The sequence below is a fragment of the Canis lupus genome, chromosome 27 (assembly GCF_011100685.1).
Source record: "Canis lupus familiaris isolate Mischka breed German Shepherd chromosome 27, alternate assembly UU_Cfam_GSD_1.0, whole genome shotgun sequence".
NCBI classification, from domain to species: Eukaryota; Metazoa; Chordata; class Mammalia; order Carnivora; family Canidae; genus Canis; species Canis lupus.
Window position 1 is genome coordinate 24211469 of NC_049248.1, and position 18562 is coordinate 24230030.

Consider the following 18562-nt stretch of genomic DNA (forward strand, 5'->3'; position numbering starts at 1 on the left):
AAGAGGGAAGGAGAAAGGGCAAACACCTGCCCTCAAGATTGGAGGGACCTATACTTAGGAGCAAAAGCCACTGCAGAAACCAGTGAGAGGTAAAAACTGAATTGTAAATGACAAATTATTGGAGGCTCAGTGTAGACAACTCTTGAGAATTAAAAACTCCAGGAGAGGGATCCCTGGGTGGCGCAGCGGTTTAGCGCCTGCCTTTGGCCCAGGGCGCAATCCTGGAGACCCCAGGATCGAATCCCACATCGGGCTCCCGGTGCATGGAGCCTGCTTCTCCCTCTGCCTATGTCTCTGCCTCTCTCTCTCTCTCTCTCTGTGTGTGACTATCATAAATAAAAAAAAAAAAAAAAAAAAAAAACTCCAGGAGAGCACAGTCCTGGAAGGAAAAGAGCCCACAATATTGTTAGATTTACCTCCAAAAACTCTACCAGGTTCTTACAATAACTACAGGAGTAAAATCCCCTCCTACTTCTAGCAGAGGAAAGGGGAAAGGAATGATTTTGAAATATGCCAGAGTACTCTGTTCTTAACAAGGCCTAATCTTGGGGGGAACTAATTAGAGCCTAATCTGCAGGAATTTTATCTGAGCCTAACTCACCTGGGGGAAAGAAAATACACAACTCCAGCTGGCTCTAGCCATTCCCTTCCACCTAAGAGGGAATAAAAAAAATTAAAAACACGGGCAGCCCCGGTGGCGCAGCGGCTTAGCGCCACCTGCAGCCCGGGGTGTGATCCTGGAGACCCAGGATCGAGTCCCACAGCTGGCTCCTTGCATGGAACCTGCTTCTCCCTCTGCCTGTGTCTCTGTGCCTTTCTCTCTGTGTCTCTTATGAATAAATAAAGAAAATCTATAAAAAAAATTAATTCCTTTAAAAAAAATTAAAAACACTTGTGAAGTTCTCTGTACAGAGACACAGGCATAGGATTACTAAAAGATTGAGGCCTAATTGCAGGACTATAGGATTCTTCCCCTCCCCTTACCTTACCTCACAGTCACATTATTACAGTATTTATAGTACCTCCTTTTACCTGGTACATCATGTCCAGCTATCAGGAGAAAATTATAAGCCATACCAAAAGGCAAAAACCACAATTTGAAAAGACAAAGCAAACATCAGAACCACACATGGCTGAGATGTTGGAATTACCAGACCATGAATTTAAAACAACTATGATTAATATGCTAGGAGCTCTACTGGATAAAATAGATAGCATACATGGATGGGCAATGTAAAGGAGAGAGATGGAAATCCTAAGAAAGAACCACATAGAAATGTTAGATCATCGGATACTGTAATAGGAATGCCTTTGATGGCATGCCTTTGGTGGCTTATTAGTAGACTGGACTCAGCTGAAGAAAGAATCTCTGAGTCAGAGGACATAGCAATAGAATCCTTGAAAACCAAATGGCAAAGACAACAAAAACCTGAAAAAAACAATTTAAAAAACAGACAAAAATATCCAAGGCCTGTGGAACAACTACAAAGGGTGTAACATACACATAATGGGAATACTAGAAGGAGGAAAAAAAGAGAGAAAGGAACAGAAGAAATATTTGAAATAATAATAACAGAATTTCCTAAGTTAATATCAGATGCCAAACCACAGGTTCAGGAAGCTCAAAGAACACCAAGCAAGGATAAGTGCCCTAAAAAACTACACTTAGGCATATCATTTTCAAACCACAGAAAATCAAAGATAAGGAAAAAATCCCTACAGGAGCCAGAGTATAAAAATACCCTACCTTTAGAGGAACAAAATTAAGAATTGAATTTAACATCTCAGAAACCATACAAGCAAGAAGAGAGTGGAGATATTTAAAGTGTTGGGAGAAACAGAGGCACAGCATGATCAAGGAACAAGAAGTAAGTGGCAAGATTTAGTTTTGAACACTGACACAGATAATACTTAAACAATTTCTAAATTAAGAAAGGCAGCATAGTGGTCTAGGCCAGTGTGGACTCAAGTCAGAAATGCAAGGCTTCAATCCTAACCACTTCTTATTAGTAGTGTGATCTTGGGCAAGGTATGTAATGTCTTTGTGCCTCTATGCATCACTGTGCCTTCTTCATTTGTAAAATAGGAATAATGGTGCCTACCTTATAGGGTTATTATAAGAATTCAGCAAGTTGCTATTTCTAAAGCCTGGCATAGTATTAGTTAAGAACTTGCCAAATGAATAAATTTGATCATTTGGAACTCTGTGTTTGCCATGGATGGCATCACTGCTATCCAATTATTTGTTCCTCATGTGCTGCCTGCTTTAGTTTCCTATTGCTATAATCATCCCCCACTTCTGTCTCCTGTTTTGTTTTACTTATCTTTTTCTCATTTTCCTCTATTTTTTTCTCCTTCTGTAACCCATTCTCATAATAGGAAGATGTCATTTCCAGCTCATCACTGATAAACTCTACTACTTCTTCTACTTCCCCTCTCTCTCGGCTTTTGCAGAGCACTGGATCCCTAGACCAGCATCATGCCATGACAGCCTGGCAGAGAGGATGTGCAATGGCAAGACCGCCTCACAGTGTATGGGAGGCTCCATGGAGCCTTTGGAAAGTCAGAGTAAGATCCATCAAAAATCTCTGACTCAAGTCACAGTTTCTCTCTCTTCATATGTAAAATGGGTCTCACAAGCATGTTCAGATCAAATGCATGTTAGGTAGAGTCTGGAGTTACTCAATCTTACAACATGTAAATGTGGAGTAAACCACAGTGACAAGAAACACAAAACGTGGTGATGCATTGTAACAAAAAACATTAGAGAACAATAGGACCAAGAGCAGTGAATTCCTTCCCGTTTCAACAATGATACAGGTGAGTCTAGTGTAGATTCTTCTATTCAGTCTAAGTTAGGATTTGTTGGGTTTCCTGAATCTGAGGGTTTGTATCCTTCCTCAATTCTGGAAAATGTCAGCCATTTTCGCTTTGAATATTGTCATTCCCTCAGTCTTTTGCATCTCCTCCTGGTACTCCTTTTCAGTGTATTTTAGCCTCTTTTCCTCTATCATACATGTCCATTAACTGCTCATTCATATTTTCCATCTCTTTATATCTGTGCTATATTCTGGTACATTCTTCCAATCCAACTTCTGATTCACTTGTGATTAAGAATTATTTTTTTTGTTTCCCTTCTCTAAGCTAAAGATGAGCCAAACAAGTTCATATCTTTTTTCCTTTTTTTTTTTTTTTTTTTTTTTTTGCAGAATAGGCATTTCCCCTATTATCCAGAGTAACTTTTTGAGGCTCCCAGCCATATAAGGAATCTCTGATTCAAGTTGCCACCTTTTATGTACTCTAGACTTTGCCTCCTGATGGTCCTTGAAACTAATGCTAACCTAAGACTTACTAGAGAGAGGAGCCTCTGGGGATGTGGCTTCTCTGGGAAGCCACTGACTTTGAGACATGCTCACTTTTTTTTTTTAAGATTTTATTTATTCATGAGAGACACACACACATACACAGAGTATTTATTCATGAGAGAGACACACACACACAGAGAGAGAGAGAGAGAGACATAGGCAGAGGGAGAAGCAGGGAGTCCAATGTGGGACTTGATCCTAGGACTGCAGGAGCATGCCCTGAGCCCAAAGCAGATGCTCAACCACTGAGCCACCCAGGCGTCCTGAGACTTGCCCACTTTTCTTAATTGTTTTATGGACTCAAAGATTTTCCCTTACTTGGTTTTGAACTAGGAAATCAATTTATTTAAGATTTATTTATCTAATTTAGAGAGAGAGACACAACATGTGAGAGCATGAAAGTAGTATAAGGGACAGAGGGAGAGAATCTTCAAGTAGACTCCCTGCTGAGCACAGAGCCCAATGTAGGACTTGATCTCATGATCCTTACGATCAGAACCTGAGATGAAACCAAGAGTCAGACACTTAACCAACTGAGCCACCTAGACATCCCTACGCAATTAATTTAAATATCATTTTTAAAAGTTTTTTTTAGCATTTTTAAGTGCATCATAAAATGGTAGTTCCTCAGGGTAGCCTATTCATCCTATTTGCAGAAATACAAGGTACAATATTCTTACTCATCTTTGTACTTTCATGCTTAAAAAAGTAGGTGCCTGGCACATAGTTATCATTGAAAAACATCTGTAGTGAATCACAGAATAGTAAAAAATTTCAACTCAGGATAAAATCATGCATTTTTCCCCCAAAGTTATCTAAATAAATGGATACAACTTGACTTTTTTTCCTGCTTGGATTAACACACATAATGTTTCACATTTATGTTATGCTGACCTTATCTAAGGTGGCAAAGATAAAAAATAAAAATAGAAGTTGTAAAAATAAAAAAGAAAATGAAAAGATTAGCAAATATTTTTTCTCCATAGCCAAGCAAGTAGTAGTGTTATTAATTGGCAAGTACCATAGTTATTCAATTTATTTCTATTTTGAAGTCAATATCAGACAATTTGTAATTTAAATAATTTAAAATAATAGAATAATATTCCAGTACCTACATTTAGCACTAGTTTACTCTTTGCAATCACTTCCTCAAAGGTCTCATTTGTTTCTTCTTTCCATAGACTAATGAAAGTATTAATTTCTGGGGCTATTGAAGGATCAGGACTCCCATCACACTGAATGTAGTGTTTCCACTGTGGAATAAAAATGTCTGAAAGTTCACACTGATGAAAATTCAAAGATTAAGTAACTTTTTTCAAAGTATCAGTTCTCATAATCTAGTTTTCCCAATTTAGGCAAAAAACATTGACTTTAAATATCTCTAAAATAACAAAATTCTCTTCATCAAAATAATTTAAAAGCTTCCATAATTCAAATAAATAGCAATTCTAGTAGCTGTCATATTTTTAAAACAGTATTTATAAGTCGGTTTTGTCTTGCTTTCTTCTCTAATCATATAACTTCTATATTTACAACAGCCAACATGGGCTAATTTCTACTTCTCAAATTGTTACTAATTATAAATGCCACTGGCATTTTAGTGTGAGTTCTTCCATTCATTTTGTAGTCTATGCAAATTCTACATTTGGACTTACCCTTTTTTGCTTAAAGTTATACCACAATCTTTTGCCATATTATTAGTTTTTCCTTTTACTCCTGATAATCTTTATTATTTCCAAATTATGCTATTCTGAGCAACACTAGATTACCCTAAATTCAGTTTTCTATTTTAATTTAGACTAATTTCCTCAGTATGGATTCCACAAAATTAAATCAGAGTCAAAATATGTAAAAATTTCAAGGGTCTTATTATTGACAAATAGTTTTCTACAAAGCTAGGTGAATTTACTTTGCTACATGCAATATGAGAACTTTGTCAGATTACACATGTTTTACACACAAACTTAGTGTGGGAAGGACTGAAAAGAATATCAGATTATAACTCCCTCTTGTGGCACAAAAGTATTAGCTCACTTAAAAAAAAATCAGTCTTACCTGAGAAAGCAATCTAGTATCTTGTTTCAATTTCTCTGCTTCAGGAAAACACCTCTCTAATAAAGAAAGTTCTTCAAGTTCTTCATTTCTCCTTTCTAGATCCTGTTGCATGGGGATAGATACATTGGCCAGTTCTTCAATTTTAGCTTTATGTTTCACAGGTAGTATCTAAACTTTACTGGTAAAATACTTAGTTTCAAAATGAACACTAACGTTAGCTTGTATGTACCTGGTATTTCCAAAAAGTTTCACCTGCAACAGTGGTTTGGTTTGCGACTCCTGGCGGGTCCCCAAGACTCTTTAGGGATATGAGAGGTCAAATCTGTCTTCATAGTAACACTAAAACACTATTCACCTTTTTTGCAGCATATACATTTGTACTAATGGTGCAAAATGGTATAAAATTGCTGTTGCCTCAGCACAAATCAAGGCACAAGCTGTATTAGGGGATCACATTCTTTGGAGGAGAGGGGTGGTAAACAGCCAGTTTCACATAAGAGTGACCTGATGAAATAAAAAATTATAAATTTTATTAAATGTCAACTCATCAGTATATGTCTTTTGGTTATTCTGTGTGATAAAATGGGAAGTATGTATAAAGCACTTCTGCAATGTATCAAAAGACAAGGCTGTCTTGAGAAATAAATACTTGTGCAATTATTTGAGTATTTTGGCAGACACTCTCAAAAATGAATGAAATAAACATGTCACTTTCAGGAAACAAAAGTATTTACTACCAATGATAAAATTCAAGTTTTCCAATAAAAATTCAAATTTTTAAAAATTTATTTATTTATTTATTTGGGTTTTTTTTTTTTTAATTCAAATTTTAAAGGGGCGCATGGGTGGCTCAGTCAGTTGAGTTCAGGTTGAGATCAGTTCATGATCTCAGGGTTAGTTCAGGTTGAGATCAGGTCATGATCTCAGGGTCATGGGATCAGGCCCCAGGCCCCACATTGTGGGGCTCCACCCTCAGCAGGGAACCTGCTTGAGATTCTCTCTCTCCCTACCTCTGCTGTCTTCTGTACTCTCTCTTTCTCTCTCAAATAAATGAGAATCTTTAAAAAAATTTCACATCTTAAGAAAGTTGTATCTACCATGGTGAGCTTAACATTTTCTCCTTTCTGATTTGATTAGAGATGACATTAATGCATGTGATTGTTGATAATAATAAATATGTGTCAACATTTATCTTTATTATTTTTAAGATTTTATTTATTTATTCATGAGACACACAGACAGAGAGAGAGAGAGAGAGAGAGGCAGAGACACAGGCAGAGGGAGAAGCAGGCTCCATACAGGGAGCCCGATGTGGGACTCGATCCCGGGTCTCCAGGATCAGGCCCTGGGCTGAAGGCAACACTAAACCACTGAGCCACCCAGGCTGCCCTGTATCAACATTTAAAACGAAATAATTCAGTAAACCAAATTTTTCCAAGCAATGAATACATATTACAAAATCATACATGATAAAGAAATGGTAAAATAAATCTATTTAAAGGGTAAAATAAATCAATGTTTTAGTGTAACAGAGCATGAAAACATCATTGATATGACTTCAGATTCCTTATTGAAAAACAATGACTTACTGAGTTTTAGTATAGTATCAAAAAGAATATTCACAATTATCTGAAAGGCTATTAAATATTCCTTTTTCCAACTATGAATCTATGAGGCCAGATTTTCTTCATATACTTCAATCAAAACAACACATTGAGGGACCCCTGGGTGGCTCAGCAGTTTAGTGCTTGCCTTTGGCCCAGGGTGTGATCCTGAAGACCCAGGATCCAGTCCCACGCTGAGCTCCCTGCATGGAGCCTGCTTCTCCCTCTGCCTGTGTCTCTGCCTCTCTCCTCTCTGTGTGTGTGTGTCTCTCATGAATAAATAAATTCTTTAAAAAAAAAAAACAAAAAAACACTGAAACAGACAGAATCCTGAAGTAGTTATGAGAATCCAGCTGTGTTTTGTTAAGTCTGACATCAAAGAGATTTTAAAAATATAAACAATGCCACTTATTTCCCAAATTTAAAAAATATATAAAGTGTCGTGATGGATGTTAGCTAGACTTATTGTAATAATCATTTCACAATATATACAAGTATTGATCACCATGTTGTACACCTGAACCTAATGGTACATATCAATTATAACTCAATATACATTATATATAATATGCATAGTTGTTTTCTTATAACATAAATACATGTTAATATATTTATTTTTATTAATGTTTATCTTTAACAATATTTACTGTCTGTTAATATGTTTTAAAATTTCTCAGTCTGAGTTTCTAAAATGGTAAACATTGATAGATATAACCCACATAAACAAATCTCCTTGGGGGTCTTCAACTTTTAATACTTATGAGGTTGCCCTCTGATCAAAATATTTCAGAACTACAGAGCTGAAAAATTCTGGTGAAAAAGAGAAGTAAAACTAGAAAAGGAGAGGTAGAATTTGAATTTTAGGGGAGGGGGTTTCCTGTTCAATTATCTACAAAACAGACTGAGAAAAGTAACTTAATGCTTACAAGCAAGGACTCTGAAGCAAGACTATTTATGCCTAAATCCTGGCTCTGCAACTTATTAGCCTCTTACTTTCTCTATTCCTCAATTTCCTTATCTGTGAAATGTGGGTAATAATTTCATTAACTTTCTGGTAGGATTAAATGAGTTAAATCAGGTTATATAGGCCTAAACATTAGTGATAGATATGGGGGAGTGACATTACAGATCTGATAGCCATATAGTTTTGTCTTCATTGATAACAATACTAATGTTTATATACTTTTGATTCGAGTTGATTCCATTTTTCTTTCTCAATCCGTTCTAGTTCAAGCCTTTCCATTTCTTCTTTTTCATATTTCACACGGGCTTCCTCTAAAGAACCAAAAAAAAGTTTTTTCTCAGTGATTAAATCAATCTATTTTTAAGCCCTTAAACTTACGTAAAATATTTTCAAGATTTAAGGATAGTGGAATATTTTATAGAAGTCACAACCCATGTCATGGAGTAGAAATAAGACAAATACTGGATTTCTTTAGAAAAGTAACATGAGGGCAGCCCAGGTGGCTCAGTGGTTTAGCGCCGCCTTCAGCCCAGGGCATGATCCTAGAGGTCTGGGATCGAGTTCCGCATTGGGCTCTCTCTATTCAAGAGGAGCCTGCTTCTCCCTCTGCCTGTGTCTCTGCCCCTCTCTCTCTGTGTTTCTCATGAAAAAATAAATAGTCTTTAAAAAAAAAAAAAAAGAAAGAAAAGTAACATGATTCAAACTTTCCGGCCAAGAAAATAGCCCTATAATGATGTTTCTCTTCCCCAAAAAGTTTATAGAAATCCAATAATAATTATAACCAATAAAAGAGGACAGATCTATCATGAGTAATTAAGATCTCTTATGTGTAAAATCTTCAGATTTCTGTAAGTTTATGACGTCTACATCATCAGAAGCAATTACCTTAATCTTCTCTTGCTTTCACTATTAAAAACAAAATACGAATACATGTGGAAAAATATTGAGTTTAATTCAAGAAAACTTTCCCCAAGATCTAGATCCGAGATTGTATTCTTATCACAAGTCACCTAACAAGGGTTTATAATAATTATACATAAAAAATCAACATGGAACCTGAGGACAGACTTTTAAAACCTGAATTTGAATCCATAAATATTCTTAATGCTAAAAGTTACAACCACTTGAAATATTCAGATTTTTTAAATTGCCTTTTAGTATTTTAAATACTGATGTTTTTATAAATTTTTAATTGACTTTTTTTTTTACAAATGAAAATCCTCTTTAAATTTGGCAAATAAATATTATTAAACTATAAGAACTTAGGCTACTGTGTACAATTCTTGCTAGTATCTATTTCCCATATTTAATGCATTTGAATTTCAGAATTCTTAATGTACAATTAGCCTACTTCCCCTAAGTTCATCAGTAAATACAAATGCTTCAAGATAGGGCTGCCAGAGTTAGCAAATAAAAATACAGGATGCTCAGTTGACTTGAATTTCAGATAAATGAATTGCTTCTTTTTTTTTTTTTTTATTTAAGTAGGTTCCACATTGCATGAGACAAATTATCCCAAATTATCCACTATTTATCTGAAATTCAAATTTAACTGGGCATTCTGTATTTTATCAACTCTATTTCAAGATATACCTGAAAATGATTGGTATGTACTAACAACTTTCTGGGTGTCCTTTAAACAGCAGATATCTATTATAAAACAAATTAAATTTGAAAAATTGGAAGAGTTTTGAAAATTCTTTTTAAAAATATTGCCTGGGATGTAGAAACATCAACCTATTGTTATATTCCCTGCATATGAAAATAGTATCATTGTGTATTTTGTACCTTCCTCTTTTTGCCGTCTTTCCTCCTCCTCTTGTAGCTGCTTTAATCGTTCAGCTTTGGTGACTTTCTTCTTCTTCCTGCCAGACTTAAATGTCACAACATAACAAAAGGCTATTAATATGCACCCAAATTACTTTAAAACACATATCCCTCAAATAGTAATTATGAAAAACACTTTTGCTTCCATGAATCCAGTCTTTCATTCATTCAAGTAAGACTATCCATTATGTACAAAGTCATGATCCAATGCATTAAGAACAAAGTATGGAAACAAGTAAAAAAAAAATAAAAAATAGGTATATAAGTCATTCAAAGGCAAGAGTGACAGTGACAATTTAATTACTATACAATTAATACTATGTAACTAATATGCAATTTAAATAATTTTCTCATTCTCAGTTTCCACATCTTTAAAATGCTGGTAAATAAGACCTCATGTTGGAGTGCCTGGGTCACTCGGTTGAGTGTCCAACTCTTGATTTCAGAAGAGGTCATGATCTCAGGACTGTGTGTCAAGCCCCAAGACAGGTTCTGTGTTCAGCATAGGGTCTGCTTAAAATTCTCTCTCTCCCCCTGCCTATCTTCCCACTCACATACACATTTTTTCTGTCTCTATCTCTCAACTAAATAAATAAAATCTTTTAAAAAGGCCTCTTTTTGTTATTGTAAGGATCAAAATAAAATATATGTAAAAACAGTTTTAATACTACTAGATGCCTAGAAAGATTAATGACTGACTTTTATGACTGACAGATATACAGAGAGTTATTTAACAAGTTTAGAGAAATGAAAAATTATTTTCAACACCTAGAATGAAGTAAAAAATTTTATAGAGCAGGTCGTATTTAAGTTTGTGCCCAAAAGATTTTAACATTCAGATATAAGGGGAAGGTATCTCAGGAAGAGGGAAATTCAGGCAACAAGATATGGAAATAGGATTGCACTGGAAAGGCCAACAAATTCATGGGTCCTGGGAGATTCCAAGAAAAGGTGATAGACATGGGAATAGATAAGAAGACTGGAGCCTATGCTATAAATGACATTATTCTAAAAGAAATGGTAACCCAAAAAGCTATTGAGATAGGCTGAGGCTATTAAGAATATAATTTTGAAAATGAATCTTATATTAGAAAAAAATGATTATCAAGAGGAACTATTAAGAGTAGTTACTAAAACTAAAGTCATGACAATGTAATAAACACAGCAGAATCAATCCAATAAGTATTATTTAAGCTAACTTATTTGATAATGATTGAAACTGGAGGCAAGGACAGCAATAAGAGTAAAAACAAAACAAAACTATAGTCCAGAACAAGTAAATTTGGATGAAATAGTGTTGAAAGGAGTTTAAATATAATTAGTATGAGGTGCTGGTAGAGCATCCAGGCAATATTTGCAGGCACTGAACCTGGAGAACTGAGGTTTAGCAAAGAGGTCAGGGCTACAGAATACAAATTTGAGAACTGTCTTGATGATAACCACTGCCTCCTCATTTCCCTAAGGGAAAGTATAGAAAGAAAAGAACACTATCTAAAGTTACTAATCAATAGAGTGGCTAATCCCCAGAATATACAGACTTTTGGATGACCATCTTCTCTCCTTTTGGCTCACCCACTTACTGCAGAATGCTCCATTGGAATCTCCAATCCATTAGCCCTACCATTTCTTCATTGACCATTAAGCCCTTCATTCTTTCACTTCCTTACCCAGGTTAGGTTTCACAGCTCATCACCATAATCACTAATTTATATATTTTCACTTCCCTTATGTTCCTGTCCCTCTGAGAAGCTTAGCTGGCAAACTGTTAGTTCTATCTAGTTCAACTCAAGTCTCCATTTATTCTGCGCTGGCAATATGAGCAGCTGAACCTTGTCAGAGAAAAATACATGAGCTCAAATTTATGGAGCACAGATTTTAAATAGACTTTGTACCATCCAGTGTTCCTACTACTGTTTCATTCTCCTCACTCTTCAAGCCTACAAAATCCTCTCCTCTTTCCTATGTTCAGCTATTGACTTTATCTCTCATAACACTGGAAAGAATAATCTCAGTTAGACACCTAAGTCTTTGAACCTACCTATAAATCTTTGCCTTTCCTCCCTTTATGGTATGGTCTATATGTACCTTCTGCCACCTTTACACTGGATCCTATCCTTTATGGCCTCTTTGACAAGACTTGGCCCCCGTAATTAATACCTCTAGTTTTTCATAAATTTTTCCCTCCCCAGATTTCACATCCCTCTCCATTTTTTGCTCTAATTCTGTTATCCTTTATATATCCGATATCCTTATATAAGACCACCTAAAAGGCTTGCCTACCTTCCTGTTTTCTGCATGGCTCACTCTAATCAGGCTTTCACTTCATTTCTATTGCTCCATTAAAACCTCTCCCGTCAAGGAATCTTAAGATGGCCAGTCTGACTTCATTTTTCAGTACTAATAAATGGGAGGAGGCAAGATGGAGGAAGATAGGGGTTCTCAATTCCTCTGGTCCCACAAACTTACCTAGATAACTTGCAAAACATCCTGCACACCTGAGTTCAACCTGAGCTATAAAGAGTGAACAGCTGAAATGCCACGGAGAGAAAAGTGATTGCTTCTGACAAGAAGATGGAGAAGATAAAAGGCAGGGGAGGGGCAAACTGAGGCATGAAAGCCAAGCCCTGGACAAGTGGGAACTTTAGAAATCTGTGTCTGAGTCTTCCCTGACTGAAAAGTGCTCAGTAGGGTAATAGGGCAGAATTGCAGGAGGGGCAGTGAAGCCTCACGATGGGGGCACCCAGGAGAAAGCTCCACAAACCACGGTAGGATCTCGGTAAAGGGCTGGAATGCCGCAACCCTCTGAGGCATTTGGGAGAAGCCAGCCGGTTACTCAGGCCAGCACAGGAGCTCCCTTTACCCTAGAACCCAGCAATGGATGGAGATGGCTGTCCTCTGTTCCCTTTGGGAGACACAGACCCCGGGAGGGCACGGGACAGCAAGAACTCTCCTGATGCTAGGCACCCTTCAGTTCCTACAGATCACTGCCCCAGCGCTTGCCCCCAGGAGCATCTAGGCCAGTGCACTGGGAAACTGCGGTTTGGTACTCGTGGGGAGCTCTTGCTCCAGAGCTGGAGATCTGGCTGCCACCATTTATTTTTTTCTTCCTTTTGCCTTTCACCTGGGAGAGGCAGGGCCTCTAGGGAACAAACACCTCACAGGATAAACAGCTCATACTGAGCAGGGCCACCCGGCAAGGGGTGAGGCATCTCTACCCAGGCACAGAGACCTGAAAATCAATGCAGCAGGCCCCTTCCCCAGAAGACCAGCTGGAAGAACAGGGGAAGAGCAAGTTTACTGACCAAACAGCCTGGAAAGCTCCAGGAATGAGGGAATATAGTATACAGAACTAGAGGTTTTTTCCTTATAATTCATTTCTCAGGTTAAAAATTTCCAGTATTTTTTCTCTTTTCCTGCCTTAACTACAATATTTTACCAACTCTTCATTTTTAAGCCTTTTCCTTTTTGACTTTCCTATTTCCACAATTACATGTCTTAGATATATTCTTCATTTTAGGATTCCCTTCAACGCATTCAATTTAATTTTGGTAGATATATGAGTTATGAGTTTTTGTTTTTTTGGTTTTTGTTTTTTCTGTCTTGTTTTGTTTTATTATGGTGGAAGTTAGTACCTTCTAACGCACAGACCAAAATACACCCAGAACCAAGTGGAACACCATGTTGGTTTATTCTGTAAGACTATATTCTCTCCTCCTTCCCATTCTGCCTCTCTTTTATCTTGTTTCTGTTTTTGTGGTTGATGTTGGGTCTCTATATAAGTTTTCCTGGTTTATATAAATTGGAATTGAGCATCTTCTAACATACAGAACAAAATACACTCAGAACCAAGAGGATCACCCTCTAGGTCCCCTCAGTGGAACTATATTCTCTCTCCACCATAACTTCCTCATCACCCCTTTTTTCTTTTTTTTTCTTTGTTTTTTGTTTTTTTATTCTTACTTTTTTTTTAAAAAAAATTGTTTTTCACTTTAGTGGTTCTTTTATTTTGTTCTGTTCCTTTTCTTTTATTTTCTGGTCTCTGACCTCTTCAGAATTGTCTAGGATGTATTTTACTTAGGTCGTGGTTGATATTTTGTACTCTGCTCACTCATACAGCCACTCTACACGACACAAAATGACTAGAAGGAAGAATTCACCACAAAAGAAAGAACCAGAAGTAATACTCTGCCACAGACTTGCTGGATGTAGATTTAAATACCATGTAAAAGATATAATTCAGAAGTACAATTATAAAATTACTAGTGTCTCTGGAAAAAAGCATAAAGGACCCTAGAGATTCTCTTCTTACAGAATTGAGACCTACCAGGCCAAAATTAAAAATACTTTAACTGAGATGCATTCTAAACTGGATGCTCTAACTGCTAGGGTTAATGAGGTGGAAGAGAGAGAGTGTCATAGAAGACAAGTTGCTGGAAAGGGAGGAAGCTGAGGGAAAAAAGAGAAAAACCAGAGCCCATGAGGAAAGGCTTAGGGGGAAAAATGATGGCTTGAGAAGGAATAATATTCATCTTATTGGGATTCTAGAAGAGGGAGAGGGAGAGGGAGAGGGAGAGGGAGAGGGAGAGGGAGAGAGAGAGAGAACCACAAAGTATATTTGAACAAATCCTAGCTGACAACTTTCCTAATCTGGGGAAGGAAACAGGCATTCAGATACAAGAGATAGAGAGGATCCCCCACTCCAATCAACAAAAACCATTCAACACCTTGACATTTAATAGTGAAACTTGCAAATTTCAGAGATAAAGAGAGAATTCTAAAAGCAGCTTGAGACAAGAGATTCTTAACTTATAAGGGGAGAAATATCAGATTAACAACAGACCTATCCTATCCACAGACACCTGGCAGGCCAGAAAGGGCTGGCAGGATGTATACAGGGTACTAAACAAGAAAAACATGCAGCCAAGAATACTTTATCCAGCGAGGCTGTCATCAGAATAGAAGGAAAGATAAAGAGCTTCCAGGATAGACAGAAACTGAAAGAATATGTGACCACCAAACTGGCTCTGCAAGAAATATTAAGGGGGACCCTGTAAAAGAAAGAGGGAGCCCAAAGAAACAATCCATTAAAACAAGGACTGTATAGATAATACTATGATACTAAATTCAGATCTTTCAATAGTTACTCTGAACATAAATGGACTAAATGATCCCATCAAAAGATGGAGGGTATCAGACTGGATAAAAAAGCAAGATCCATCTATATGCTGAGACTCATTTTAGACCTAAGGACACCTCAAGACTGAAAATGAAGGGGAGGAGAACCATTTACCATTCAAATGGTCCTCAAAAGAAAGCTGGGGTAGCAATCAGATATGTCATATCATATCAGATAAATTAGAGTTTATACCAAAGACTGTAATAAGAGATGAAGAGGGACACTATATCATATTTAAAGGTGCTATCCAACAAGAATACCTAAGAATTATGAATATTTATGCCCCTAATGTGGGAGCAGCCAAGTATATCAATTAATAACCAAAGTAAAGAAACTCATAGATAATAATACATTAATAGTAGGAGACTTCAACACAGCACTCTCAGCAAAAGACAGATATTCTAAGCAGAACATCACCAAAGAAACAAGGGCCTTGAATGATACACTGAACCAAATGCATTTGACAGATATACACAGAACATTTCATCCCAATGCAACTGAATACACATTCTTCTCATGTGCACGTGGAACTTTCTCCAGAATATACCACATACTGGGTCACAAATCAGGTCTCAACTGATACCAAAAGATTGAGTTTGTCCCCTGCATATTTTCAAGACCACAATGCTTTGAACTAGAACTCAATCACACAATGAAGAAATTTGGAAGAAACTCAAACACAGAGAGGTTAAAGATCATCCTACTAAATGATGAATGGGTGAACCAGAAAATTAGAGAAGAATTAAAAAGATTCATGGAAACTAATGAAATTGTTCAAAATCTTGGGATACACCAAAAGCAGTCCTAAGAGAGAAATACAGCACAATGCAAGCCTCCCTCAAAATTTGGAAAAAACTCAAATACACAAGCTAAACTTCCACCTAAAGGAATATGAGAAAGAAGAGCAAATTAAGCCTAACCCAAGCAGAGAAGAGAGATAATAAAGATTAGAGCAGAACTCAATGAAATAGAGACCAGAAGAACTTTAGAAAGATCAACGAAACCAGGAGCTGGTTCTTTGAAAGAATTAATAAGATAGATAAACCCCTAGGCAACCTTATTAACAAGAAAAAAGACTCAAATTAATAATATCAGGAATGAAAGAGGGGAGATCACAACCAATACCACAGAAATACAAACAATTTCAGTACAAATAAATGTGCTCATACAAATCTTCAAGCTACTTTATGTTTCATAATGAGCTAGGTATAAACTAATCCTGCATTGTTTTAAAAAGATGCATTTTTAATGTTCTGATCCTAACACCACGTACATTTTAGGGTCAACACTGAATGTCCCATAGACATCAGGACTCAAATTTTAGGCAACCAAAGCCTGTTCGTGAATACAGAGCTTTCTTGAGAGGGGGTTACATGTCAGTCAACGCATTTTAAGTTGAAACTATAGTAAGCCAAAAATGCATTTAATACACTTAGCCTACCAAACATCATAGTTTAGCCTACATTACCTTAAAAGTGTTTAGAATACTTATATTGGCCTACAATTAGACAAAATCATCTAACACGTCTCTTTTATAATAAAGTACTGAATAACTCATGTCATGTATTGAATATTGTACTGAAAGTGAGAAACAAAATGGTTGTATGGGTACAGAATGGTTATAAGTGTTTTGGTTGGCTAACCTTCTGATCAGGTGGCTATCTGGGAGCTGTGGCTCACTGCCACCACCCAGCATCAGGAGAGAGTACCATACCACATATCACTAGCACAGGAAAAGATCAAAGTTCAAAATTTGAAGAATGGTTTCTACTGAATATGTATCACTTTTACACCATCATAAATTTGAAAAATCACAAGTAGAACCATTATAATTTGGGGACCATACATACAGTGTTCTAAAATTAAAATAGGATTTAAAGTAGAGATCTGAACAAAAAAAAAACAAAACAAAACAAAAAAGATCTGAACAAAGGGAGACAGAACGTAAAGACTGCTAACTCTGGGAAACGAACTAGGGGTGGTAGAAGGGGAGGAGGGCGGGGGGTGGGAGTGAATGGGTGACGGGCACTGGGTGTTATTCTGTATGTTAGTAAATTGAACACCAATAAAAAATAAATTAAAAAAAATAAATAAATAAAAAATAAAAATAAAAAAAATAAAAAAATAAAAGATCTGAACAATAGGATCCCCCCCCCCCTTTGTCCATTCTTTACAGTTCTATGCTGGCTGGTACTTGGACATCACTCTTAATCCATTCAAATAAAGTCAATTCAAAGAAAAGTATTCTAAGTCCTGTAAAATCTCTTCATTGATGTGTTACTAAAAGAATTCAAATATCAAAATTTTATTAATAATATCATTTTCTTTACTGAAAGAACAGTCATAATTATTAGCTAGAACAACTGGAATTATCTATGTATTCATCAATTTAAGAGGCAATTTTCCCCTATAATCTAACCAATGTCTTCTGATATTACATATATTCTATGAAGTACAGTACTTTCTGGGGAAAAAAATATGCTATAAATGCAGTGATAGACCTTCTGATAGTGTACCTTTTCTGTAGTCTTGTACAATTTTTCTAGCTTTTGCAATGACTAATGCTGATTTAAGTAATTTTTCACAAGCATCTTTAGTGAAAACATTAAGCCTATTTACATTTTTTCTGATACATTTAACCTTTCTTCATTAAAAAATTAATATTATTTTTGGAGTCGATGTTTTATCAATAACTTACATTGTGAGAGGATTTTCTGCATCACCGTTTCACAATAATCTCACAGGTAATGTCAAGACAAAGTATTACCAGTTCCACAACTCCAGACCACAATATATAAGAAATTCAGACTATCTCATTCCTACTAATGTCACATTTCACCACAAAGAACAAAAGACAAAAAGTCCCTTGGTACCTTGATTAGAGAAAGCTTGGCCAAAAATCAGTATTTGAACTGTCCCTTAGTTTAGCCCAGGCCCTGGGGCAATGAAGCAATGAAGCCCAGGCCCTGGGGCAATGAAGATTTAGATCTGCTTTGGTTTCGTAGAGCAAGGAGAGTAATTCTGAAAAGGGAAGACAGTAGATTTTTCCCAGAAAAGGGGAAATATGGAAGTTGATGATCTGGAAATTGATTTCCATAAAACTGTGTCACAGCATCTGTGTCCTGGCATCCTTTGTGTATCTTTTTATTTGTAGGTTTATTTTGCTGGAAAGACTTCTGATCCCAACTGCTGCAAAAGATTCATAACTGGTCCTCCTGCTTCTACTCTTGCTGACCTACAATAAATTTTCCACTCACCTTTCAAAAAATGAAAACAATAAGATTGATAAACTCCTGGCCAGGCTTATCAAAAAGGGCAAGGACCCAAATAAATAAAATCATGAATGAAACAGATCACAACCAACACCAAAGAAATATAAACACTTAGTAAGCACATGTTATCAGCAACTATATGCCAACAAACTAGGCAATCTGGAAGAAATGGATGCATTCCTAGAGATATATAAACTACCAAAACTGAAACAGGAAGAAACAAAACGTGCACAGACCCATAACCAGCAAGGAAATTGAAGCAGTCATCAAAAATCTCCTAACAAATAAGAGTCCAGGCC

The 18562-nt window shown here is 36.4% G+C and overlaps 1 protein-coding gene across 5 annotated transcripts in view; it reads right to left on the minus strand.

The window, feature by feature from the left end:
• CFAP94 (cilia and flagella associated protein 94) overlaps positions 1–18562 on the minus strand; it is a 66746-nt gene that overhangs the window by 39988 nt on the left and 8196 nt on the right. For 3 of the 5 annotated variants that reach the window (XM_038577084.1, XM_038577085.1, XM_038577081.1), the window contains exons 1-3: positions 8208–8283; positions 5421–5522; positions 4481–4618 (exon numbers count right to left, since the gene is read on the minus strand). In XM_038577084.1, the coding sequence (XP_038433012.1) occupies positions 4481–4618; positions 5421–5522; positions 8208–8267 (300 nt within the window). In that variant the 5' untranslated portion in view covers positions 8268–8283. Of the gene's footprint in view, positions 1–4480; positions 4619–5420; positions 5523–8207; positions 8300–9776; positions 9862–18562 lie in introns of those variants that run through there. The other 2 variants (XM_038577082.1, XM_038577083.1) reach the window with 2 other exon arrangements.